This window comes from Adiantum capillus-veneris, chromosome 18 (genome assembly GCF_014529385.1).
Source record: "Adiantum capillus-veneris isolate H3 chromosome 18, ASM1452938v2, whole genome shotgun sequence".
In the NCBI taxonomy this organism is placed as follows: Eukaryota; Viridiplantae; Streptophyta; class Polypodiopsida; order Polypodiales; family Pteridaceae; genus Adiantum; species Adiantum capillus-veneris.
The window spans coordinates 140,920,413-140,948,136 of record NC_140948.1 but is presented as its reverse complement, the minus strand read 5'-3'; the positions used below and the strand labels follow the sequence as shown (position 1 = coordinate 140,948,136).

Sequence of the window (27,724 nt, the reverse complement as noted above, 5' to 3'; positions counted from 1 at the left end):
TGCGACACGTGTAAAGGGCTCCCCTTTACGCCATATTATGTTAGTAGATGGATACCAAGTGAAATGTAATCAGAGAACTATTCATGGACTGTTTTCCACTTTTTTCAAAAAAAAAAAAAAAAAAAAACCAAAAACCGCAGCTAAAAGATCATTACAAAGTTCTGCCCACCTAAAAGCGCAAAAGCAAGTTTGTTTTTAAGTAAGGACCTGTGAAGAAGAGGCTCCCTCCACTATCTCAAATGGATTATGTGATATTGGGATGCCCACATGAGAAGGGGTAATTGTCTTGTATGAAGACCCCTTCTCTCAAGAATTGCACCTGTCGAAAATCACAACGCCCCCCCCCCCCCCCCCCCCCCCTCTCCTTCCGGGGGGATAAAAATAAAAAAAAGCTAAAGCGAGAGTGAGAGATATACATCCCATCAATCTAAGCAAAAGGCGAAGTTACTGCTATTACCCCTTGCGTGTAGGGGGTTACCATATTGCAATAATTAGCTTATTCGTTAAACGTCTTGAAAAACATCAATTTGAAGACAGCAGCATATGGGAAGAGCCTAGTGTTTTCTGGATGGAAATACACATGGTGTCACTATCGAAATCAACATTTAAGGATCATGCTTAATGTATAAAATAAAATAAAAAGGCAAATTTGTGTGTCCTCTATCGTCATATGGTTTTCTATCCTCAATGGGGTTAGGTTGTGACAAGGGTGAGCTTGGGAAAATTTATCCAAAACTTGGAAATATTAAACTCTACTGTGCACATGTCGTTCACCATGCATTCAAGAGCCCCCTTTTTTTTTTTTTTTTTCCATACTCACAATTGTGAGTGGAAATAAATTAACTCAAAATTAAATTTAGTATGAGCATCAAACAGAGTGTGGCTTGTGGAGCCAAAAGATACAAAAGTGACGGTCAAATATGAATCATACAAGAGAGCAAAGATTGGGTTTTCTCCATTGTTTCAAGTGCCTCTTAGCATGAATCCCACCACTTTCTTGGTATGTTGTGGATTGTTGCAGCTGACCTGTTGTAGCATTTGATAGGCAACATCCAAAATCTGCAACATTTTCCACTTGCAAGATGACCTCTTCTAGCCTTTTGCACCTCCTTTGTATTTTGGCTAACTAAAAGTTCGTAGTTCGATTGGCATGCATTCAAATTAGGGTTTTTGTTCCACTTTGTTTGCAACAATGTCGTTGGTAGAGGCCAAATTTGTATCATCCACATATGCATACTGCTTTATAATCTTTTTCTCTCATTGTATGAAGTGTAGCTTGTGTTTGCTCCATCTCTCCATGTGCCATCATTCCTCTGTGCCTAAACCCTAGGTTGGGTCCCCCCACCCGAGGTGCAAATATAGAGAATGCATAAAACAGGCCATGTGTGTATGCATGCGCGCACGCACACACAGAGAGGGAGATTTGGCAGAGCAAGAGTATGGAGCCTAATAACAGATCGTATTCTACACAAATGTTATTAGTCTATACTTGTTAGCACATTCTTAAAGAGTGCTCACGTATTTTGGTTTGTAGCTTTTCAAGGTCATAATTGGGTCGTTATCTATACTATTATAAAAGGGGGAGGGATCCCCCCCCCCCCCCCGACACGTGGCTAAAGCACATGAATCCGGTTGTGTGCCTTGTGTCTCCCAACCACACAGCGTGTTGATACACACACACACACACACACACACACACACACACACACACACACACACACACGGCCGGAGGCCGCTGGCCAGACTAGTAGTTCTAATCCGTAGATAACTTAGGTTTGTCATTAAATCCCAGTTTTTTTAATATTTATTTGCCCTTCGAAATAAAGGCTTAGCAAACCCTTTTTTACTTCGTTAGCGTAGCAGGCTCTTTTCAATTCTCGAGCTCTCAAGCCTCCACCTGTCAAGATTACGAAACCGGAAAGTAAAAAAGTCTTCATTATTTTTAACATCGAATCAGCGACAGCTCTATACCAATCGTCGTTGCGCCAATGACTGTCATAGTTGTCTATCAATTGTAGTTCGTTTTCAGCAAATACGAAGCAAGGGCCCAAGGATTCGCATTGCATGAAAGACATGCATCTTGAAGTTGCACCAATGACTATCACAGTTGTCTATCAATTGCAGTCGTCCGATATTCTGTTCGTTTTCAACAGATGCGAAGCAAGGGCCCAAGAATTCGCATTGCATGAAAGACAGATGCAATCACCTACGCATGCATCTTGAAGACATGTGGCCTTGTCTTTGTCGATATGTATGCAAAGCAAGGGCCTCTCTCTAGATGCAATCACCCACACATGTATCTTGACGGCATGTATCTCTACGCAAGATGCTGATATATGGCCAAAAATCTCTCGACTGTTTTCAACTCTCCAGATGCAATTACCCACGAATGTAACTTGAAGGCATGTGGTTCTACGCAAGATGCTAATATGGGCACAATTATATTGTTAGTCAAAGGCTGTTGAAAACATATGTCGTGCTTGGCATTTCCTTGGGCGATATGTATGCCAAATATGGAGCGCTTGAGAAAGCCCATAAAGTGCTTGAGGTGCTTCCTATCCGGAATGTCATCTCTTGGAATGCACAGATTGCGGGATGTGCGCAACAAGAGCAGCACCAAAAAAATCTACAGCATTTCCATCGGATGCTAAGCAAGTGTATCTCTCCAAATTCAGTCACCTATACTTCGTCCTGAAGGCTATTCTTACATCTTGAAGGCATGTGGCTCTACACAAGTGCTCGAGGAGCTTCCTGTCCAGAGTGTGGACTCTTGGAATTGATTGCAATATTTGCCCCACTCAATATGGCTAGAAAGCTCTAGCCCGTTTTCAGAAGATGCAAAGCGAGGGCCTCTCTCTAGATGCAATCACCTACGTATGTAGGTATGAGATGGGAGATGGTTTGACACTCCTCGGATTGACAAGTAGATTTTGTCGGAGGTACTAGCTATAAAAAAGATATCGTGCTTGGCATTGTCTTTGTCGATATGTATGCAAAGCAAGGGCCTCTCTCCAGATGCAATCACCCACACATGTATCTTGACGGCATGTGGCTCTATGCAAGATGCTGATATAGGCACACTTATATTGTTAGTCAGAGGTTGCTGAAAACAGATGTTGTGCTTGGCATTGCCTTGGTCGATATGTATGCCAAATGAGGGGTAACCTTGCTGCGGCAAGAAAGCTCTGGGCTTTTTTTACTAGATGCAAAGGAAAGGCCTCTCTCTAATTGCCTGGCATGGGCCGAAATAATAGGAGCAGAAAGTTTTCCTAAAGGAGGCATGCATTGTAATGGAATTGATATTTTGATGATATATTTGTGAAATATATGATATTTTGATGAAGCATTGCAATGTTGATTTGAATTGTGGAATATGATCACCTGTTGGGTGTTGTGTGAGCAGATCAGTGATTGGCACGTGCTGGACAATAAGGCGATAGCAGTTATTCGGAATAAAACTACCACCATTGGATTTTCTGTGGCAAGCCTTAGTATTTATGGTTTAGTTATAAGTTGAGATGTAGACAGCTATTAATTGTTACATTGAGCTCTTTATGAGCCAAGACTATTTTATGCCCAAGTGTGAATTGGATGTAACTCAATTTTGAGCATGAACTTCTCTATAAATTAAATACGTGCAAGAGGGACATGCTCACTCTTGCACGGGGGGAGATTGCACCCAGTGTCTGTGTACTTCTTCTCTCCTCTCCTCTCTTCTCTCTCGCCGTGTTGGCGTAGCACTCCACTCTAGGAGGTGCGCCTGCACGTGCTCTCTCGTTCTATCACGCTCTCTTTCTCTCTGCTCGTGTACAACGTGGATTAGGCGTCGTGTGATTCGAGGTATGCAGATTTAGTCGTTTATGTCTCGCTATGTGCTATTTTCGAGTATTTTGCAAGGCAGCCAGGCTTCCGACTGTAGCATGCATGAGAATCAAGGAATTTGCCAATGTGATGACAAAGAACTGCAAGGGAAGTATGCATCATTTTAGCCGCAACACAAGATGTTGTATGGGCACAAAAATTCAGCAACAATACCTTGACTCGAGTGCACAAATCAACCCGAGTTTTGAGGCCATAACCTCCTCCATTACAATCACTTCAGTGGCACGCATAGACACAATCTTATGTGAATGACTCTAGATCACTGTTACAAGCTTAACTAGATCCATTTGACACGTTAGTGACAAAGTTCACACACTGTAGTGGCTGTGCACTTACTCTGTTTCTCCACACCTCAAGTTATTGTTTACAGAGGTACTTGTTAGTTTTACAGGGTAGTTGGACCACCCTCCAATTTAGAGGCAATCGTCGTAGCTATACCTTCTTTGTGATTGTCAATGGGCTTGTAGTATCAATTTCAACAGCTACCCTTCAAAAGTACCGACGTTGAGCTTATGAGCAAGCACTCTAATACATATTTAGTATGAGTACGGCCATCCGCCTTCGGTCGCAAAAGGTGACACGTGTAAAGGGTCACGTCCTCCGCCATATTATGTTAGTAGATTGAGTCTTGAGGACATAAATGTGATGGGACTCTTTGTTTTGGGGGGAGGGATGATAGGCTATGTAGTTGTAACTTGTGAGTGCAATACATGTGCTAGCCTCCCCTTTAAGTGCCACGGGGTCTTAACCATGGGATCAATGGTCCCAAGTGAAAGGCAAAACGATAATTGATCTGGACTATCGACCTGTTGAAACTAAACTCGAGATCTTGAGTTTAGATTTTTCAAAACTAGTCTCGAGATCTCGAATCTGGAGACTTAATCTTGGGATGCCCTCGCTTCCCCAATCGAGATTTGAACCCTCACCACTAGCTTGAGAATCAGGAGCCTTAACCATCACGCTCACATGCTCTTTCTTGAAATAAATGTTTTTTTTCATAAACTTAAAATTAAAACAATAAATCTCGACATAAAAACTAACTCAAAATCTCGAGAACCCGACCTGGTTTACCCATCAACAATTGAGTTTTGAGAGCGCCTCTTGATTGTGCACAGCCCTTGATCCCATAGTTGGGAACCTTGTGGTACTTAAAGCTGAGGGTATGCCAGGGTCGTGTGCAGAGTGTGTGTGTGTGTGTTTTTTTTTTTTGTGATAATAGAAATTATGACCATTGTACATTGTCGCTCCAAGACAAATAATTATTGAGAAAAGGAGACATCAAGTATTTTGACTCTTTGGGTCTTTTCAGAAACCAAGAAAGCGGAGTAGTAGCCTTATAGTAGTAGTAGGTACTACTACGACTCCTACTACTTGGCTACTGTAGCTCGATAAGGAACGAGGGGGGAAACAAGACGCAAGACTCGAAAGAGAAGAAGAGAGAGTATAGTGCTCACCATCGCCATCAGTCCATTCCCGGTGCTTCCTCGTTGAGCGACAAGGCCCTCAGGTACAGAGAAGTAGAAATATATGGCCTCTCACGCAACCCCTTCACCAAGTTCACCCTCTGGAGCGCCCTCCTGACAAGGTATGCTTTCCTCTCTCTTACCCCCAACCCCCCCCCCCCCCCCCCCCCCCCAAACCAAAAAAAAAAAAACCCAACACACACACACACACACACACACACACAGACAGACGCAGGCACGTACACCACTTGCACTCTCGTCTCTGCTGTTTTTTCACACAAGCTCAGAAGGGCTATGGCTTGCGATCACGTCGCACAACTTCATGCCATGTAAAGATGAGCATTTCTTTTAGTTTCGAGTCTGGTTCTCTGTTGTACTCGGTCTCATCTCATGAATCATTTTTGATGCGATGTAGCACTGGAAATCCCTGATCTCTCTCTCTCTCTCTCTCTCTCTCACACACACACACACACACACACACACACGCACACACGCATGCTGGCAAGTCTGAAACCCATGGCCATGTGTCTGTTTGTAACATGTCTTGTACCTCTACTCCTGCTACATTATTGACTTTGTACTGGACAATGAGACCGGTGTTTTGAGATTATCGTCTGTTGACCATGCCTATTAATAGCCTTTATCTGTCTATTAAAAGTTACGGCATGCACTACACCCTTAGTTGCGTCCTATGCAGACACTTTGGTGGTGTTTATCCATGACACTGAGTATATGCAGTTCTGGCTATGTTAATGGTGTCTTTGCATTATGTATCCTCGGGTAAACATGTGAATAAAGCGTTTATGTTTTTTATACAAAGATGTTCCGGCCAGCATATGGGAACTCGAGCATGACAATACCGTCAGAAGGCACATGCACCAATTCACAGCAACAACACAACCAGCTTTCGTTATCAGGAACTAATCTTCCTGGGGATCTCAGTATTGTGGCATCCACAGATCCAAAGCCTCGTCTTCGTTGGACGCCAGAGCTCCATGATCGTTTCGTTGATGCTGTATCGCAGCTTGGGGGTGCTGACAGTAAGCTTACTTGAACAACATTTTCTTTGTGCTTACGCTTAGTTTCACTACAGTAAGGGCTGGTATGCAAGACCAAAGTTTGAGATATGCCATTTATATGCATTTAGTTGCACGCATAGTGAGTGGATAATGAATATAATGCCTTGTGCTGATATAATAGCTGCTGTATTTTCCTAACAGCAAGAAATTTTTGGCAGAAGCTACACCAAAGTCGTTGATGAAGGTCATGAATGTGAAGGGTCTTACTCTATACCATCTCAAAAGTCATCTACAGGCATGTGCAGACTTCCTTGAATTTAATTGGTCATTTCTCATCCAGAGGTTCTATTTCCTAATGTGGACGTGCCTGAATTTTTGCTGTTTTCAGAAATACAGGCTTGGGAAACAACCTCAGCGAGATGGAAGCAATGCTATTGAATGCCAAGATCGTAAGTCATATCATCCCTTTCATGTTAAAGTGCATACAAGTTTTCAGATGGTCGGTGTATCCCTCTCTTGAATTATGTATTACCTTCACGCTTTGAGGAGTTTTTAACACTCCCAACAAGCATTTCTCACCATGTAATGATTAGATGCATGATATTAAACAGTGAGTGACTTAAAGAGTTGCTTGAATCTTGAAAGTTTTTGTCTCAAGGTCCTTAGCATCTTGAGCCAAGTACCTTATTGTAGTGACCCTATCTATAGCACTCTTTATTTCGTCAAATGATGTCGGCAGACACTCGTCATGTACTCCTTTTCGCGTGCCGCTTTGCCTTATCATGTCAAATGGAGCACTGTCCATGGAATACAAAGAATGTTTTCAGTTTTGGGGGAAGATTGCATGACCCATCTTTTGCTTTATCCAGCAGATGAACAAATGGCAGCAGATCAAACAGTAGCTTCAAGAAACCAAAAGGAGTAAGAAACCATACTTCAGATTATGTTTTTACCCCTTGTCTTGTGGGGTTTTGGATGCATTATGATTTATGTGTGGTAATTATTATATTGCACAGGTCTCTAGAAATTGCAGATGCTTGTCGGCAGCAGATGGAGGTGCAGAAACAGCTTCATGAACAGCTAGAGGTGTCTCATTTTTTGAAATTGAATGCTAGGCTCTAGCTGTTTGTGAGAAGTAGGTTTTTGGTTGCTTTTGTATGAATCGTCATCAGACAGCCTAAATCCATCAAAGCAAGCATCTTCAAGTGACTTTGTGCTAAAACCAAGGAAGCCTAGAGAACTTGATGTGATAGAACAGTGTTATGGTAAATATAAAGTTCATTTTTTCTCGGTGGGTGTCCTATATGCACACCCCTCTCAGTAAGGATTTGTTGGATGTCAGCACAGATGGATGGTGTTAGTACTGCAGTGTCTGTTTCTGTGGCAAATGCAATGCAAGTTTTACTTAAAATTTATTCATGAGCGTATAAAGAAAGCATCACATTGCAACAATATATGAGCAACTGTGAAAGGAGCTTTGATATTTGTGAGCTGCCAAGGGGGTTCAAACTTCAAACTCCAAAGGTAGTTGAGAAGGTGCCATCTTCAAGTGCAAAAAAGTTGAGATGGGGCGACTAAGGGCGACTAAAGTTAAAGCAAGTCCAGAAGAATCAAGAACCCTACATCTGGCTCTACAGACGTACTATATGCTTTGTCTGGAAATGCCGGTAATCTTTGAGTACTTCGTTCATATGTATGCTTTCAGACGGATTGCATTACAGAGTTAGTAGTTACATGGCCTTGTGGATGACTCCCTTGAACCCAAAACTTACCCTTCTCTTTGGAAGTGAATCCAGGAAAATTCTGGATTCACGCATGTAAATGGGTAAAACTGGTGGGTGACGATTTGGTCATGGGAAAAAACTAGTAGACACAGTATGGTCATGTTACAAACTGGTAAGAGAGTTTTCCTCAAGTGTTTTACTAAGTGTACATATTGGCACCTCTCTACCAAGAGATAGTACCATTTTGATGCAAGAATATGTGGAGTGCATGTTTTCAATACTCTCAAAGTGTTTCTTGGACTACCTGCAGGTTCAGAGACGCCTACAAATGCGCATGGATGCCCAAGGACGATACCTGCAGCTGGTTTTGGAGAAAGCGAGGGAGCTTCTGGCTTCAGAGTCTTTTGGGTCGATGGACCCCACACCAGATGAGCTTGTACATCTGACCCCAGAAACTCATGCACATTGCATGAGTGCTCGGCTACCCATGCTTTCTGCCCTACCGCCTTCGCATACAAGTGGCAGGCTTGATGAGAAAGTGGCTGTGTTGCATACAGTTCTGGATCATTTGAGTCCTAGCTTCTCTTTCTCCCAGGACACCACATGGGTTGACACCCGGACAACATCAGAGAATCAGCTTGAATGTCCGCTTACAGATGCGTGCTCTCTACCTGATGGATTGTTTTTCAATGATGTTACCATCACTCATGGAAGCGAATTGGTGGATGACGAAGCGAGGCACTCTCCCTATGCAAGCTCCAAGAATGAGCTCAGTTGGGAGCAACTACCAGCAAAAGCATTTGACAATGTTCACTATGCAATGTGGTAACCTCTCTTTGTACAGTTGGAAGTGTACCACATTCATTCTTACATCTTCAGCTGGACCATTTAGGCACTCCCCATCTGAGGATGCCTCCATTATCACTGGTCTTTCCATTAGGGCAATAGGCCTAGTGTAACAAATATGTGAAACTTGTGATATAGAGATGAATAATAGCTTACATGGGCCTGAAAATTTTAGTATAATAAGAATATCTCATTCTCGATCTCTTTTGGTCACGTCACGCTTCTGCATAATTCACTGCGATCATGTTGGGCATTACACCTGTTTTGTGAGGACACGAACAACTTTTTTCTTTTTGGTTTTAAGATGGTGATGTTCATGAACTTGCAAACATAGTTGGCACAATTGAAGAGGGCACATCTAAGCATAGCGTTCTCTCTCTCTCTCGCTCTCTCTCGCTCTCTCTCCTACCATGCCAATGGTCATGCCATAGAAACTAGTATGCCTTGATTGCCAACGTTCGGAGAAGGCAGAGCATTTTATGAACACAGTGAACTGCGCGAAGAAGGCCAAGGTGAGAGGAAGTCGTTCTTTCAAGAGTTGGAGGAGACTTTCGACAATGTTGAGCAGAAATGGAAGGGATGTGGATGGAAGACAAGGCAGTGAAATTCAACAAGGAGGAATAGAAGGTACGTTTATCTCATATATAGTTCAAGTCGTTTTCTTTTTAGGTGAGTGAAGCGACTTGTATACAGGTGACATCGAGGACCGGGTCACATGGAATAAGAGATTGAATGCCTTTTGGAAGTGAAAATAGGCATGGGGAAGTGCACAGAATGCAAGCTTTTGTTACTTGTAAGCGAAGTTCACGTTTGTTTCAAGTTTGAGCTCTTCATAGTTACAATGCCTTTTTATATATGTTGTGAAGTTGATGAATTCTTGAGGATGTACTTTGTGAAAGAGGAATTCGATCTCCCTTAGGATATGCATACAAATAATAGAAGGTGCCCTTTCGAGGGACATTGATGCAGATGATCGACCTTTATATGTATCTCTGCACTGGCTTCGTTCCATGTGGTGTAGTAAGGGATTCAAAAGGTGTAATGACAATCGCTCGTCGAGTCGCGAGGCATGTTGCTCCATCCATAAGTAGATGTACTTGAGTATTGTAACTTGGAGACGTGTTGGTGAATGGTATTGTAGCAGGTAAGTTGCATGGTGGAATGGATCATCCATTTCCATGGATGTTGATGTAAATCTCCTAAATGTTGTAGAGGTACACGTGCAGTTAGAATTCTTCGTGTGACAACATATAATTGTTAAACCGTTAAATGCGAATGATGAATGATGTTCTTGATACCAACTATAAAATGAAATGGAAGAATATCCTTAGAGAGCAAGAACATGTCTGGTAAAAAATAGTTTGGTACGTATTAGCGTGAGATGCGATAGATATTGTCCTACAACAGAAAGAGCGTGTTATATCTTTTCATGGTGGTTTAAGTAACATTATTTGGTGCACTTAGAGGGAGGTCCTTTTAAATTTTTGTATCCTTTAGTAGAGGTTGCATCATGAGAAAGTATCTCTTGTGTTTCTAGTGCAATAGCAGCAGTCCTATCGTTTGTTCTATACAGTATTTGGAGTTCAAAGTTTTGTGAGAACGATGGAAATGATGACACATTATCTCTCATCTGTTTTGGAGAATCAGTGATGTACGCTCTTTTTGGGTTTCAAAATCAATTGTCATGTCTATTTTTGCATTTGATGGAGTAGACTATGGAGCTCTTTTTGTATTTTGTTGCCTCTTGGGAGGGGGAACGATGACGAAACGGTATATTTCCTTTTTCGAACTTGTTGCATGGTTTTGTTGTTGCTCCTTGCCGGCATCTACTTTTCATTGCATTGTTGTGTGCGTAGTTAGTTTTTAATCATTTTGTGTTATTCTCATATCTTTGCACAAAAGCTCACCAACTGGTGGTTCAAGTTTTCGGAAGAGGATCGGTGGATTCTCTGAATCGAGCATTAAGAAGTACTCTATTGAAATGCCATGTGAACTTCTCGACGTTTCAAATGTCCCTCTCGTTGCCTTTGAAACCATTACCAAACTCTTTAACCATGTTTGAAAGTTCTTGGCTTGTGGTATTCTTGTCGAGGAGGGCCAACTTATCAAGCTAATCTAATAACCGTAGTGAAGCATCTCAATTGCGTAGGTGATGATTCCAGTGGTCTTCGTCCTCAGTAGTTCCCGTGCTTCTGTGTCGAGTAGTAGGTTTGTTGACTCGTCGAAGTCAATGCCCAAGCACAATACTATCTCTTTTTGAAATTCTATAGAACAAGAAAGAGTTATCAAATAGAATAGCCCCTGTGAATGACGTACGTTAGTGCTGTGAGAAAGCGTAGAATTCGAAGTACATGTTGCCAACTTGAGGTCATTGCTTCTGTATCCTTTGTTTCAATTGTTGCATTTGTTGATATACAAGTGGAGGAGCTTAGTAGTGTAGAAACCTTTGATGAATGCACTTGGGGACTCACCAACAATATTTGCTAGCCTCATTTGATTTGAACTTGGGTATACATATACACCATGGCTTGAGCTATTTGCTTTTGAGGTAGCGGCGATGTTGACGAACATATCAAATATCTGAACGGTGGAGGCATATCTTGGGTGTTACCTCGAAGATTCAACCTCATTACGCCTACACCTAATGGCTTAAGTCGCTGTTCTCATTTACTCGCTGATCCATTATACAAAAGGTACGTCGTTAAAGTGGAAAGTGCGCCAAGCAAGAGCCGACAATGCGAAGCTTCGCTCAAGGGTTCGCTCAAGGCAAACATTAGTGGCTTTGCCTGTATTTACGTTTTCATGATGGCTTAAGAACATGCTTATCCCTTGGCTGTAGAGAGACCTTGTAATTGCGAGGCACCGTTATGAGCTTAATACATATGAGTGTTATTCTGCGAAATAACTTGAATCCCAAATCATTTACCTGCTTTAACTACTTATGCCATGGATGTGGGAGCATTAACTTTGTTTCCGTGGGCTTTTGAAGAGTGAGAAAAACCTTTGGAATTCTATGAAAGGGTCTCGGGAGCTAGGATGTATGCCAATTATATATGATCAGGTGGAGTGGCATAAGATCTGCCTTTGGGCTTGAGTGGAGACACCCCAAAATATTGAATGGTAGGAAAGATAGTGACGAGTAATTGTTGATGGGAACCCAACCATCTTCATTGAAGAAAACCATTGCCAGGTAATTGATTGCATAGTTTTTAAACACTATGAGCTGAAAGTCCATAATAAATGAAGCATTTTAATCAAAGTGAAGGGGAAATATCTAACCATCGAGAGAGAATTTTATTGGCACGCCAAAACATTCTTGAGGTTGTATGTTCACTATTTTGAGGTGGCATCTTTTTGTCACACGAGCAAAGCCTAGGGAGAAAGCTTGTTTTATGATGAAGATTGCTTTCTTCGATATCATCGCCCCTTGCGATTTGTGGCCCGTGATTGCGTATGTTAGCGCCAAAGAGAACGTGCTTTTGTGGAACCATTTGCTGTTGATTTCCCTAGTAGCATGATTTGTCCTTCGGACGGTCATGGTGACACCGATGGAAAGTAATTGCACTTCTATTACAACAACGTGACCCGTACTATCCCACGAAAAAGATAGTATTGGGCAGGTAGAGCCGTTTGCTGCACTTACAGAAAAGTAATTTTCTCTATAATCATACACCTATTGCCAATCGCAATATTTTCTAGCTCATGAAAAGCCTTATCGTGTACCCAATGCTCCAACACTAGCTCGTCAAGGGCATTGGTCTTAAGTGCCACAGCGGCTAAATTGGATCCCACGAAAGACTTTTGTAGAATCAAGTTGTTGTACTTATTGACATCCTCCCTATGTGTGCATATTATCGTGGTTGAGTCATCAATTGTTCTTAGGAGTTCGGGCTCATCAATTACAAATCATGGTGGTGTCTTTACTATCTGTTGCTCTGTGAGCTGCTTGACATGGATTGTTCCAAGAATTGAACGTACACAGGGTCTGTTGCATGGCGAACCAAGAAAGTCATGTTGTGGATGGTGACTGTAGTAATATGTCCCAAATTTTGTATGTTACATATATGGCATAGTGGTGCTTGATGGTGGCACACAGGAGGTAGCTGCACCAAATCCCCGAACAATAGGATGAGCTTATGACAGAATAAATCTAGTGTTCAATTAATACTGTTCACTATCTCACGAACGATCATGTTGAAATTTATACTTGTTAGCATCAATATTTCGTTTATGATAATGACGTTGGCACCATGTAGTTTGGCCACAAATCTTTCGTCAGTGGGATGCATTGCTTCTGGAAAATATTGTTTTGATGATGGAATCTTTAACTGTAGTGAATTGTTGTCGCCAGGCTGTTGCTTCTCGAGTGGATGCAGTGAGGATAATGTTTCTATTATCTCTTATGAACCTTGAAGTCAAGAATTTGATGAGGAACGTCTTTCCACTCTGGCACACCTGTAATGATATTAGTAGGACCTTGTTCAGGCCTGAAATCTGTTCGAAAATCGTTTGCCGTTGTGAAGTCAGAACAACATTGTTGGTCTTATGGAATTCGTGGAGCAACTTTAGCATTCCGTTGGAGACTGTTCGCTCGATTGGGTAATCCACTGTACAAGTGAGTGCATTTTCAGAAGTGAGGATGAATTTTTGTTTCATGAGGTTTAGAGTGTGTCGTACATTTTCAGACACGAGCATGTTGCATTGTGTGTGCTCATTTATATACATCTCCAAGTCTTCATCATTGAGAATTAACCCACATATTTTGAACTCTAGAAAGTATAAAGAGGATGTGTTATTTGAGGCGAGTAGCTCCATCTCATTCCTAAAGGGAAGTTTTTATAACAAGACGTTGAAGAAGAGTCCCTCTATTTGATGGCTTGGATCGTATTTTATGAACCCGACGAGGCGCTTGTTCTTTACGATAGCATTGTTATATGCATCACATAAGCTCTTTGTAGGTGCACCATCGTTTGGCTGAAGGATTTTGTATTTTTTGCGGTACTCATAGAATGTGATACTTTCAAGATTCAATGGCCTTCCACAATATAAATAAATTGGATGCATGACTATAGTCTTGTTGCCTGATAGCAACCTTTGCCGACGTGATGGTGGAGAGGAGTCAACATACTCAACTCGCTCATTCCTTGTGATAATAGGTATCTTGATACAATTGAATGTTGCCTCTATTGTAGAGATTGGCTTTGACAATACTGAGGCTGCAATGAGCCTTGCGACATCATCTGTGGACATGGTCAGTTTTCCAAGGGGTTCCGGTTTCATTGCATGATATAGATGAATTTGTGACTCTTTGAATATTCATGTGCGCTTTCCATAGGAGCATGACATTGGGATGATATGAAACAACATTTCGGTGTTCATAACCAGCAGGATGATAATAGAGCCATTGAGTGGTACAGGCATATTGTGATCCAGATGGAAAGACGTATTTACACACTTCTCCCTTTCCCATTACTTTGCAAGACTCCCTGCACTTGTGTATTTGTTTTGTGGCAACGAGGTTCCGCATCTCGGTGGAGAAGTCGTCCTGTGATTTTGTTGGTATGTAACTAGGGCGATAGTACAGCCATAAAACGTACAAGTATCCAAATTTGGAGTTGTATTGTATTGCGATTCAACTGTAAAGCCGTATTTACACACTTTTTTCTCTCCTATCACTTTGCAAGACTCGCTGCACTTATGTATTTGTTTTGTGACAACGAGGTTCCGCAGTTCGATGGAGAAGCCGTCCTATGGTTCTGCTAGTATGTATGCAGCGATCTCATTTGTTACTCGAGGAAAATCGTGTGTGGAGATTCACAATATGACATGCGCATGCAATGAGCCTCGGTTATAAACCTCGTAGCGTATCATGTGATGCTCTACATATCCCAACATATTGCTTTCGCCAATGATGTATCTATTAAGGAATGTGTGCAAGCAGTGATGGAATAGTGCTGCACACTCAACAAGACAATTGTTTCACCTAAATTTTGGATTGTAGCCTTGAGCAAGTTTATGCATCGTGGATAGATGCATTCTTGTGTATTTGTTTGTAGTTGTCAATGTTCCTTTGCAGGAATATACTATTCGTGGAGTTTGCAATCATGATAGCTTGTTTCAATTGGTATATCATGAGCAAATACCACTTGTATAATGTGTATACAGAAAAGAAATTTTCCACCCTCATTCTATTGTATCCACTGAAGCCCATTTCACCTTGGTAGTTGCCTTTTCCTGTGGGAAAGAGGAAAGGGAATATCCTTGACTCCAATGTGATATCCTTAGCCTTGGATTCATGAGTTGGTAGTCCATTGTATTGAACATTGAATGTCCGCTCGCTCAGTTGAGAGGTATCACGTATTTGTATAGAATCAAACTCATGTTTTTCTTTTGTACTAAATGAAATTCTCTTTGATGTGGTGTACAGAGTTTGCAAAATGCCGATTTTGCATTGTGCCTCTATTTGCTACATTAGTTCAAATGGATATTTCTCCCAGTGGTCTCTAATGATATTGTCTATAGCTGATGCTGACAAAACACAAATATATGTCCTCTTGTTTGGTTGCTCAATGATGCTCTGGTACTTTTTGAGAATCGGGTTGGTCTTTATGTTGTATGCTAGTGCTGCTGCTAGTGACATGCTTGCAAGGTGTGAAGTTGAGCACATATTTTGCTTCGCTAACCAACAGATTAGCGGATTGTAAAGTAATGATCTTCTATCAAGAAAACCTTTTGCAACCGCATTCGTTGTGGGCTTGACGCTAACCGTGACGTTGATGACACTAAGGAGTTGCACAATTAGTTGATTTGTGTTCAGGATGGCTTGTATATAGTCGGGTTGCACGACAACACTACTTGTTCTTGGACTTTTTTGATAAGTTGGAAAACAAGTCCAATTTGTTGTGATATTATGCATTCCAACTGTTTGTATAAGGAAGCATTTGCCAACTTCGTACGTGTGTTGTTAATTCTTATGTCTATTGGACATCTTTTTTCAAAATATTGCAAACGCCATAGCCTTCACAGATGGAGATTTGGTGGGCCTTGACATTGCATTCCTCTTGCCAAGCCTCATAAACACTATGCACATTAAACCATGAAGAAGCAACGTGACAAAGCATTTGCTTCCACCTACTCATAGCTTGATATGCAGCATGTTCCCGATGTCTTTTACAATTGTCACAGAGCGTAGTCGCTACTGTCATTGTGAGCAACTGCGTTTGTACGTAACTATGAATGCAACATGTACAAATTAGTCGTCTTGAAATTACAGGGGACCAATATATTGAAATTTGGGAACCAAAAATGTTCAACATACTATCGCAACCCATAGTGAAACATTCAGCTAATACTGAAGAAAGATTTGCCAATTTTGCAGACAAGTTAGAATGAAAGTATAGTATCTCTACAAATCAAAAGAGCTTGAAAGTTATAAAGACTTCTCTAGAAACACACATTTTAGAGAGGGGACGTAGACAGTGCTCGGGGTGCATGTCAATGCGTTGCAACTCTTGATCTAAATCAGTGAGCGTCTTCCTTTCAGAGGGATTGTCTCGTAGGTATTCTTTGCCGATTTTTTTTTGTATGGCCTCAATTTCAAAAAAGGTCCTTGTCTGCATGAAGTCAAGCTTGTAGTGGTGGTAGAATTGTTTGTAGAATATGCAGACCTGATATATGACCCATGCAAGGGCATACACATCAGTTGATTTGCTCCAAGGACATGTAGATTCGGTATTTAGGAGTTCAACTGCTTGCCACGGCCTAATGGCATGCTCTTTGGGCTTGCAAATATTAGTTGGCAAATAACATCATTTCCATGGGCAAATGCTAAAGCTTGGACTAGTGCACGAATCAAAGAAGAAGCATGATTCATGATAAGCTTGCATTGTCGTAACTCCAATTCAGTTGGTTTCTTGCAACCTTTCTCACCCTGGGGGTGACTAAAATTTCGCTAATGCTTCTAGAAGGTGCAGGTACAGACTCTATTATATTGCCAAGGGAAGACCCATTGAAGAAAGGGAATATAAGAACCCATGGTGATTGACGAGTGTGTGCAAAGGCATGCACAGTACCCCAATGGTTGAGGTCAACACTACTCTCGATTGTAAAATACTTGAATTGTTCCTTTGCTTGGCCTTTGAGTTCCTTCCATCAATACATGTTGGTAGATGGAAGGAAATAAATTCCTTTGATATTGCGTGTAACTCCATACAAGCATGACCCTAGTTTCCTTCCTAGCTTTATAGCTTCGAATGGAATGTCCAATGTGAAAAATCTAAATGAGTTCAACACAATTTTTTGAACAAGCAAACTGGACATGCAAGCTTTGCTATCTCCAAGAGTCTCCCTCCAAAAATTCTTGCTAAAGGTGTTTTTGTGTCAATGTCCCTTGCTCGGCTGGATTTTTCCTTCTCAATCTTCTAGCAGTTATACCGGTGTTGTAATTTTTCCATTTATATGCCATCTGGCAAGTTGCCTCGCAGGTCCACAACACACTTTGGCATGTTCCCAACAATACTAAGAAGAAGGTGTTGTATACTGCCAATATCGGCCCTCTCAAAGTTGGAGGCTGTTGAGTAAACCATTTCAGAGAGCAAGGATTACAGGTGCCACTCATCTCGCAAGGTCGATGTTATGTCGTCTAGCAGGCATATGCTATCCAAGATCTATAGCTACGGGGATGGGCACTTGTATTGCATGGGTGCATGGAATGATGGCAATCATGCTCCTAAGTGGTTGCCTACAAGAAAGTTGTTCGTTCGAGTGTGAAGATATGGGCAACCAAATCGACGGCCGATGTCGAGCTATGTGAGATGAGCTTTGGAGTGGATAGTTCACGACATGGAAGTGTGTATGATGTGATGTTGAAAATGCACTAACTTTTTTGCCTCGAGACTTGCAATCGACTGTATGATTGATCCCAAAAATGTATTTTTTGCTAGGCAGATTGTGAAGCTTAATTTTGTGGATACGACAAAGGCATTTACAAACAAGAGGATGACCAAAGAGCATGTGAATGGGAGACCACAACATTTCCAATCAAAAGGACGATTGATGTCGAAGCAATGAGATTTTTGGAGAGTCATAAAGGCCTCTGCCTGTACTCTACAATAGAAATAAACTCAACTTTACGATTCAATAGCAATGTGCATGCCCGTTGAGTGATAGGCATAGAAGAACGAACCTTGATGTTGCAACGATACTCAAAGCACAACACAATAAACGAACAATCTACACCACTATAGACAATGGCATAGTTTGAAGGGAAAATGCCATGTTTTAAAAACAAAACCAAACGTTATGAGTTCATTGGGGAGAAGACATTATTTGTTAACATATATTGCACAAACAAATACAACGCATGTACAAAATGCTAGTGTTTTGTGCAAGAACATCGTGCACATAATGTTTATGTTGTTGTTGCATGCATTGTGCCATTCAATGTTAAAGGGGGACTTATGTGTTTCCTTTAGTGTGAGAGGGACATGTTTTCTAATTTAAAATCATCTTAATGATAAGAATTTGCTATCTTTAGTTTGTTCCATTTTATTCAAGGAGCATTGGAGGCAGATGTTGTATTGCTAGGGACTTGCTGTGCGCTGCGTGTGAGTCACTAAGGAAACAAACACGCAACCGTGAGCAAGGAAGCTCGGGATGGCAAACGGTGTGTCACTCACCCTTGTCTTCCTGTCGTCCCAGGAATCTAGTGTTGTTGTGAAGAGAGAGCCCGTTGACACTGCTGCTCAACCACCTCGCTGTCATTGATGCTGTCGTAAGGTTCAATCGCACACACATACACTCTCTCTCATGCATACACACACATACAATCTCTCTCATGCATACACACACACACACACACACACACACACACACACACACACACACACACACACACACACACACACACACACTCGTGAGCACACAATGGAGAAGGAGATAGAGATAAGGCAAGAGCACTCTCTTTAGCATGCACCTCTCAGAATGAGGGATTTAGGTCACAATGACCCTTTTACATGGGTTTGGCCCATTCACACATAGGCGTCCATACTAGCTGGTCAGAGTAAAAATTACTGCCAATTGAGATATGTGGTGCGCCTCTCATCGACGATCACCCAATCATGTATAGGACCGACAAGCCCGGTCCCTGACTCAAACAATGTAATATCCGTGGATGTTAACTGGCTGACGTCCAACCTCATATTTGCATGGTGCTGACTCCAATGCATGACTAATAAAAACATCATCACACGAGTCTCCGTCATTGGTTAACATGCCCCCCTTCCTGATGTAGATTCCTTCCTTGGAATCTAGTGAGGTGAAGCTCGTTCGTCGAGATTGTAGAGTATCTGGGATAGATTGTCTGCACAACAAATTCATCGTGAGAGAATGCAAGCGGAACTATATGGCAATAAAGCATGAGGGAAATATAAAGTATATGAGGACATGAGTAATTGCAAAGAATTTTGAAATACTACACCACCATTAAGGACGAATAAATTGCACTTTGATGAAATTAATCAATCAAGAGTTTTGGGCTTATGAACGAATCTACCAATTAGTTAGGTATGGATAATGTTAAAACAACTACTCTAGTAGTAGCAAAGCTAGGAAGATTATATAAATGAAGAGTTTCCAAGTGTGCCTTTCAACTTTGATTAGCCAACTAACTCTCACAACTCCAAACAAGAGCTTGAATTTTTCACTTTAAGCTTAATGAAAGTTTTTTTTATGTCTTTTTTTAAATTCAAAATTATTCGCTGTGTGTGCTTATTTTCTACGCCTGGACCTTTTTGCTTTTCAAAGAAAAACGAACACACTGGGAACCTTGAGGGCTCTAGTATCATAGATAATACATGTGAGTGAAGTACCAAATCAAGTCGCGATTTCTCTTCCAGCTTGAGATTTTACCTTTGTGGTACTTTTTCTTTTTGCTTCCATTTCCTTTGTATTCTCACTAGTGTCTTTTGTTGTTGAAGTGAGAAAGCCTAAAACACTCCTAAGGTCTCAAACCCCAAATAATTTTACCAACTAGGACTAGTGGTCAAGTAAATGAGTTAACCTAAAGTCACGGCCTCCTAACCTCAAGGCTCATCCATAAGACTGAACTCTAGTTCATCAACCTAAGCAAAGACAAATTTATATAGCTATAATGGCAGATAGCAAAACATAACTAAATTAATGAAACCATGGAAAATCACAATCAACAAGTATAAATATCCACCAACATGAATCATGGAAAGTACTACACCTAGAGGTATGGAGTTGCTCATTTTGTCGAAGCAGATGTCCTCAGCGATGTTGATGGAGATCCATATAAATTCTACACAACTATATCAAGCAACAAGGCACTATACCTCGAGGAGGCATGTCAATGTGAAAAGACCAAAACTCCTGGAAAAGAAGAAAACTCATGAAAAACAAGCTGAAACAAAATCTAGACCCCTAACCTACCTATCTGTTATCACTTGTTGAATCAAGGGAAGAGGATATTATATAGACTAGGAGACATCCCTAAGGCTAGGCCTCTATCCTCATCATCTAGATAGACAAAATCATTTTTAGTGAGACCATAGTCTTCCTTGGATTCTTCATCATCTTCATGTGCACATATGTTAATCAAGAACCTCGCTATGCGTGGATACTCATCCTGTGCAAAGGAATAGGCATGTGGGTGCCACTAGAGAAACATTCGTTATTGGGTACGGGTCACTAGTAGTCCATAAACGTATTACCCATTCTAACTTCTCAAAATTTTGCTCACACACAAGTCTCTCTTCCAAATCCCATTCACAAGAAAGTATAGGGTAGCATATGCGAAACACTTGAGAAAAATAATAAGGGTTCCCTTCATAAAAAAATAGAAGCGCATGCCTCTGGTAAACTGTCCATCTCTGAGAATACATATAGATTTGGTTGGTCTCTCAAACACGATGGTTTTTTCTTGTGTTGCTTGATGTGACATGGTGCATTTGGACTATGTGTTGGGTCCGATAGGGTGCACTCTCGTTGCTAGTCTCTCTTGCTCATTTACTATTTTTGCTTTGTTTTTTGGTTAGTATAAGTATAAGGCTATGTATATACAGTCCCTCAATTGAAGAGTTGATAGGTCAGGGAGGAAGGTTAAGAGGGAAGCGAGTGAATGATGGTTGTAGTAAACGCTCCCACCTTCCTTGGTTAGATCATACTTTTTGGAAGGTTCGTCAACTTTTGAAACTAGTCATTCCAAGCTATAACGGGTGAATTCTTTGACCAATAGTTTTCCACCACCCTAAACGCTTTATCAAGTTGCAAGTGTGGTAAGGTACTCTCCCATGATCTTACTTGCAAAGTTGTTCTAGGCGGTGAACTTACAACGAGAGGTGCAAATTCTTTCTTGTTGTATGGATATTTACAATGGTAGATGAAAGTTGTGTCGAAGCTTGTATTTTTGTAGATGAACTACATGAAGTGCTGGAAGCTTCATTTGACTTATTTGTTCCTGAGCTAGGTGGAACAAATTGTTCTTTCTTCAGTACCCAAACTAGCTTTGGAACGTGTGTGTAGCATTCCGTGATTTTTTCCTTTCCGCGGTCTTCACCACGGTCTTCAAATCATTTTGGAGTTACACGATTTGGCCTACATGGATCTTTAGTAGGTGACAAGAGAGAACACAAGGTACGTTTAGGTACCCAGATTTGATCATTTCTGTCATAGTAGCCTTGGGCTTCTAGTATTGTCTTAGGAATCCAATGTAACAATTCCTTACATTTCTTGGGGCGAGTGGGAAGTCTCTTACGAGGCTTCTGGTTTAAACCAAATATTGAGCATCAAAAGTGATTTTTAACAAAGCTTTAGAGACCCATTTGTATGTTGTCCTTAGCAATTCATGCTGAGTCTTGGGTGCCTCATTCTTTGTTTTAGCCACGGAAGTTGAATCTCTAAAGGGTTGTGCCATTGGGATAGATGTTTCAACCTCTTGAATATGCAATGTTCCATTCTGTGTTCCCTCAAGAGGCAATAACTCATGGACTGTTGCTTGACTGGGAGGACTGAGAGTTTGTTTCTATGTCGTGATACTTCTCATTCCCCAATCAATAGTACACTTGGTTGTAGGGATCCACTTATGTCATAGGTTTATGTTGCCCTGCATAGCACCTGTAGACATGACCAAAAAGCTTTGAGCCATTGTCTCATTGTCATAGCTAATAGGAGTGTGCAAGATCATAAAGATAGTAGTTTTCTTCTTGTTAATAACCTTGACTTGGATGGTACTCTCGGACAAAGACGGCTTGTCTAGCTGACACCACACTCCATAGGATAACAGATTATGTTTAGCTCTTGTGTCCAATAAAGCAATATATAGCACTTTTCCATAGGTTCTATTTAACTCGATGGGGTATCGTAGAGGTGGGTCAAAATCTTCCCAGCTTTCCTCTGAGTCGACTTGAAATGCATATGTAGCTCCAAGTTTGGTCTCTTGTTGGCACAGAATACGTTGTTGTCGCTCTTGAGTCTCGGCTTGAGCTTATATCTTTCTCAATTCTGCTTGTGCCTTGGCTGCCTTTTTATGATAAATGGCATGTAGCTCCTCTTGGCCTAAAGGATCATAGTATCTTTTAAATTTACTCCCATTGAGGAATCCAATGGTTTCCACTCCATCACGAGTTTTCACACGAATGGTACCTTATAGGGTGATTTCGTATACTCTATGTGATCCTTTTTCCGCATATTTCAGCTTTTTCTTATGGTACTCTTAGCTTAGCCATTTTCTTGTGGATAATAAGGTGTCGACTTATGGTGGGATATCATGAAGCTTCTTGCGAGTTTTTTAATCACTTCATTCATAAAATGAGTGCCATTATCGCTCACAATTTCAAAGGGACAACCAAATCGCATAATAATGTTCTCAAAGAGAAAATTAGTGATTGACCTTGCATCAACCTTGCGTGTCGCCTTAGCTTCTGCCCACTTTGTCACATAGTCAATCGCAACAATAATATATCGGGATTGGGTGCTACGGGCTGCTGGACTAATTAGGCCTACAAAGTTTAAACCCCATTTTTCAAATGGTTGGGTCGCTTTAATAGGATGTAAGGGCATCCGATCCTTCCATTGTGTGGTCTTGTAACATTGGCATTCATCACATCCCTTTGCAAAAAGTGATGCATCCTTGAATAAGGTGGGCCATCAATAGCTTGTCGCAACACCTTCTTAGTAGTTAGTTGCCTTGAAAAATGTCCTCCGGCTACATCCATGTGTGTTTCTTGCAATATGTAAAAATACTCATTCTCACAAGCACATCGTCTAAAAATATCGTCCTTCCCTAGATTGTAGAGAGTACCTGCAATTAAAAAATAAGGTTCACATTCCCTTAGTAGCTTTCAAGCTATATCCTTACGAAGCTCCTTGGGTGAAAAACCATTGACTAACAAGTTTAAAATTTTCTCACTCCATCCAGGCATGGTCTCAACTAGGAATAGGAAAGTAGCAAGAAATTCATCATCAATTCCAGTGGGGGCTTGTAATGGAAATGGCCTATGAACTTTGAGAATAGCGGAATTAAGAGAATTAGAGTGAGCATTTTTGTGATATTACTTTGAGAACATAGAGGGTGAACTTAATTGATGGTAGCAACATGAACATAGTACTTAATTAACTTGGCATGAACAATACTTTTGCAAGAGAGAGTATTAGGGAACATGACAATATATGATGATCGGATTTACTTGGAGTTGCTCGGTCCCCCCTCCAAAAGGCGTTTGTATTATAGATTCTCCCATTAAGAGAGACTTGGTACAATATGATCTTTGTGTTCCTTGTGACCTAGGTAATGCAATGAAGATTGAAAGCTTCATGCATCACGACCATAACATAAATTTTGCAAAAAGCATTAACTATTCCAAGCCTCCGTCCCAAGGCCTCAAACACCTTCAAAGGTGGAGAGAGCTAGCGGGGAATGAGGGTAGGGAAGAGGAAGGAGAATCATTCATAGGATAAAGAAATAGTTCCTCACTTATCATCACTCTTCTTGCTTAGCATAAAATAATAGCAGAGTAATGAAGGTGAAGAAGATAGCAAGCTTAAGCATTGAAGCATGGATTTTGGTTGGATTTGCATGTTGGTGTAAGCTCTCAACAAGCTTGGAGAAGGGGATGAGGCTCTTGTACTTTGCACTTCACACAATGAGAGTATGTGTGTGTATGTGTGAGAGAGAGAGTATACCCCCTTTCATGCTTGGTCCACCTCTCTTGTACTTTGCACTTCACACAATGAGAGTATGTGTGTATGTGTGTGTGTGGGAGAGTATACCCCCTCTCATGCTTGGTCCACCTCTCTCCCTCTCCCTCTCTCGTATTTAATTATATTATTTGGACATGTGTCCTCTTTTTCCTCTTTGAGAGAAAGAGCTTCATTATTTATCTTTATGCATCTAAATTCTCATTGAACCCCTTTAAAGCCTATCCAATAGTATTCAAGCACATCATGAGGGCCACATGGGGAGGATCTTGACATGTGTCTTTTATGCTTCTTAAGATATTTCATGTTTGAATTGAACACTTTAAGAACCTAGTCATTTAGGCATGGAAACCGTTTATGCCTCTTGAGAGTTTATGTTTGAAGTGAACAATTCAAGAACCTTAGTCATTTAAGCATGAGAAGCACCTCAAATTTGGGCAAGGTTCCCACAAACACTTTAAGCACTTCAGTTAGCAAGCATGAAAAGCATCTCATGCTTGGGTAGGACGGGCCACCTCAAGGTCAACCCTAGCTTGCCTAAGGTCTTGCCTAAGGTCAAAGGACTTTTTGACACTAAACTTTGGAGGTCTTTAATGAAGCTAACCCTAAGGTATTTAAGCTCCATTAGGTAGCATTGCTCTCATTTAGACCCCTTTAACTTTGGTCCCGTGTTGAGACAGATTCATAAGCACATGTCTATATTATAACCGTTGTTCCTGTTTATTCTCCCACATTAAATGATGAGTTTAATATAAGAAAATCATTTGGGTTGGTTAGATATTAGATTTTATGACATTATCTCTCTCTTGAAATCATGGTCATCCTCGAATATGAGGTAGAAGAGATAAAGTCTTAGTCATTATTCTTTGTTTCTTAGCGGGTAGAAAATCCCTTTTCAGCCTATGACATCATTCCAGAATGGATGACTAGTCCATTTGGTGCTTGGGAGACGTAGCTGCCGCAAGCATGTCTGCTCTTTAGTCCATATCATACTTCCAAAGTAGAGTGACAAATTCTACTTGGTGTTTGAGTGACATTGTCATCACAAACATGATTCTAAGCATGCATACTATTTAAATTTGTGAGGATTAGTCTTATAAGACAAAAACATTGTTCATTTAGAAAGGATTTACATTTGCTTACTCTAGTGTAGCATTGTAAGCATTGATAAGGTTCATACTATCCTTAAGATGTATTCCTTGCATCCATCTAGCATCTTCAAAAGGATAATTTTTTTGAACTTAATAAGATACCATCGGATAGTATTACCATGCTGTAGTACCTTGTCTTCATGCCGAAGGATAGCTTTGGGTTGTAGCACTTCTTCTTGGTCTTCGATTTTTGGAGGGTCTTTAATAATTGGTTCTCTTGGTGGCTCTCCTTTGTAGGGCTTAAGTAGGCTCAAAAGCACTGTGTATGAGCCAATGGTTGGGAAACTTGAGTTGATAAGCCATTTCATTGATTGGCTTCAAGATTTGAAAAGAACCATAGTATCTTTTTGCTAGTTTAGCATAATACTTTTGATGGCCTGTAGGATTTTTACCCGTTGTTTGCCTCACCCAAGCTCAACAAGAGGAGATCATGAGGCAAGTACAAGAATTGGTAGACAAAGGGATGGTGAGGCCTAGGTCCTCTCCCTTTTTTTGTCCAGTCCTTTTAGTGCAAAAGAAAGATGGTACATACCGTATGTGTGTGGACTATTGAGCACTAAAGCATATCACTATCAAAAACAAATTTACGTGCCTCGGGTAGAAGATCTGTTTGATAAGCTACAAGGCTCTACCTACTTCAGTAGGATCGACAATTATGATAGAGGGAAGAAACCTAGATTACTCCACCCATTGCCAATCCCTAATTCACTATGGGAGAGTATATCCATGGATTTTATCTTTACATTACCCAAGTCTATCCATGGGAATACGGGAATATGGACAATAGTTGACAAGTTCAGCAAACAAGCACACTTTATTCCTGTCAAAAAGACTATAAAGGCACACCAAATGGCAACCCTCTTCATATCTCAGATTTTTAAACACCATGGATTACCAACATCCATCATGTCAGATAGAGATCCTAAAATGACCAGTAATTTTTGGAAAGGTCTCTTTGAAAATCTAGGTACAAGATTGAATTTCTCTTTGGCCTATCACCCACAAACGGATGGCCAAAGTGAGATAGCCAATCTTACGATTCTCGATCTACTAAAGACATATTTTACAAAAGTAGATCAATGCTCACAATGGGAGAAGTACTTACTCCTTGTAGAGTATGCGTACAATAATACTGTCCATACTACTATGGAAAAAGCACCTTTTGAGATTATAGAGGGAAGACCTAAAAGTCCCTTGCTTATTCCAATCTATAAGTCTGATTCTTATTTCAGTATCCATATTTCAGTCTAGTCTCTGAATTTTGTGTAGTCTGCTGTCTGAAATCTTCCCACACTAGTAGCTGAAATCCTTCAACACTAGAATTAGCTGTCTCAAGAGATCAGCTCCAATTCCATTTTGGCGATCACGGTGGCTCGAGCTGAAGCTCGTTGACTGAAAGACTCTTCTCCCAGTTGAAGTTTTCAGCAATGGCACCAAAATCCAATCGTGGCCGGAAATCTACCATTCGTGTGGACCCCATTACTAAGGAGTCAGGAAGAGAGTCTGACCCAAAGCAAGAGAAAATGACTGACACTGAGGCTGAGGAGGAGCATAGTCAGGCTGATGAGGCGCAGGACTCACAACACTCTAGTCATTCTCGACGCCGCGACGGGCAGAACGGGAAGCACGAAAGGCAAAGAGTTCCAAGAATTCTCAGTCTTGCCAGAGAGATGAGCATATCAAGGGCAGAAAGGGAAGTCACCGTACTGCTAACAGACAAAACAACACACAGGAAGGGGAGAGGTAGGGAGAAAGAACCTGTCTCTGCAATATCCAATGGCACTGAGTTGGATGGTGATGTCGCAGGCCAGCGACAACAAGAACCAGAGGGGGGCGATGGCGACGCGGCAGCAAAGGACTCGACCCAGTGGATGTCACTCAACGCAGGATCACGAGAGCTGGCCAAGGGGAAGAGCGCAGAAAATGCAAAGGCGATAGCGAATGCAAGGGCGATCGGCGTCTGACTCTAAACGCATGATCATGAGAGCTGGCCAAGAGAAAGGGCGTAGAAAAGGCAAAGGCACGAGAGCTGGCTAAGCAGAAGGTGAGAGATGGATATGGAGATGGCGACTGCAAGGGTGATTGGCGTCTATCTGACCCTTAACAGTCACTCAAAAAGGCACGTGGGCTGCGCTCTCAAGGACAACCAGTATTAAATGGTCTCAGATTCCCATGCAGTACGATTCACCAACCGCAATCTCGCGAATAAGTGAAGTTGTTACCCTCCCAGAGGTAATCATTCTAAGTTAAGGCATTACCCCCGCCAAACATCTCAAGTTTCAACTATTCTGCCTCTTTTCGCGTCCTCTACTACGCATCATTCTAATTAACTTTACCCCCATCGACGCTACGCGGTAAGCAAACTCCATCACCTCTTACTCTTGCGCATCCTCCTTCTCTTACTCTTGTTCTGCAGTGCTTCA

General features: G+C 41.3%; 2 protein-coding genes across 5 annotated transcripts; both read left to right on the top strand.

Moving 5' to 3' along the window:
• The first annotated feature begins 5,281 nt into the window (after positions 1–5,281).
• LOC147436534 (protein PHR1-LIKE 3-like) lies at positions 5,282–9,134 on the top strand. Of its 3 annotated transcripts, none has more exons than XM_086489405.1 (7): positions 5,282–5,467; positions 6,166–6,385; positions 6,583–6,659; positions 6,753–6,813; positions 7,237–7,285; positions 7,381–7,450; positions 8,399–9,134. In XM_086489405.1, exons 2-7 carry the CDS (start codon positions 6,166–6,168, stop codon positions 8,915–8,917), a joined length of 996 nt encoding a protein of 331 aa, XP_086345531.1. In that variant the 5' UTR covers positions 5,282–5,467; the 3' UTR covers positions 8,918–9,134. The 3 variants fall into 3 exon arrangements, with proteins under 3 accessions (XP_086345531.1, XP_086345529.1, XP_086345530.1); XM_086489403.1 differs by having other exon boundaries at positions 5,283–5,467; positions 7,234–7,285; XM_086489404.1 differs by lacking the exon at positions 5,282–5,467 and adding an exon at positions 5,522–5,674 and having other exon boundaries at positions 7,234–7,285.
• A 138-nt stretch (positions 9,135–9,272) lies between these two features.
• On the top strand, positions 9,273–10,236 carry LOC147436533 (uncharacterized). 2 transcript variants are annotated; one of them, XM_086489408.1, is made up of 3 exons: positions 9,273–9,561; positions 9,628–9,727; positions 9,904–10,236. In XM_086489408.1, exons 1-2 carry the CDS (start codon positions 9,414–9,416, stop codon positions 9,681–9,683), a joined length of 204 nt encoding a protein of 67 aa, XP_086345534.1. In that variant the 5' UTR covers positions 9,273–9,413; the 3' UTR covers positions 9,684–9,727; positions 9,904–10,236. The 2 variants fall into 2 exon arrangements, with proteins under 2 accessions (XP_086345534.1, XP_086345532.1); XM_086489406.1 differs by having other exon boundaries at positions 9,628–10,236.
• The last annotated feature ends 17,488 nt before the right edge of the window (positions 10,237–27,724 follow it).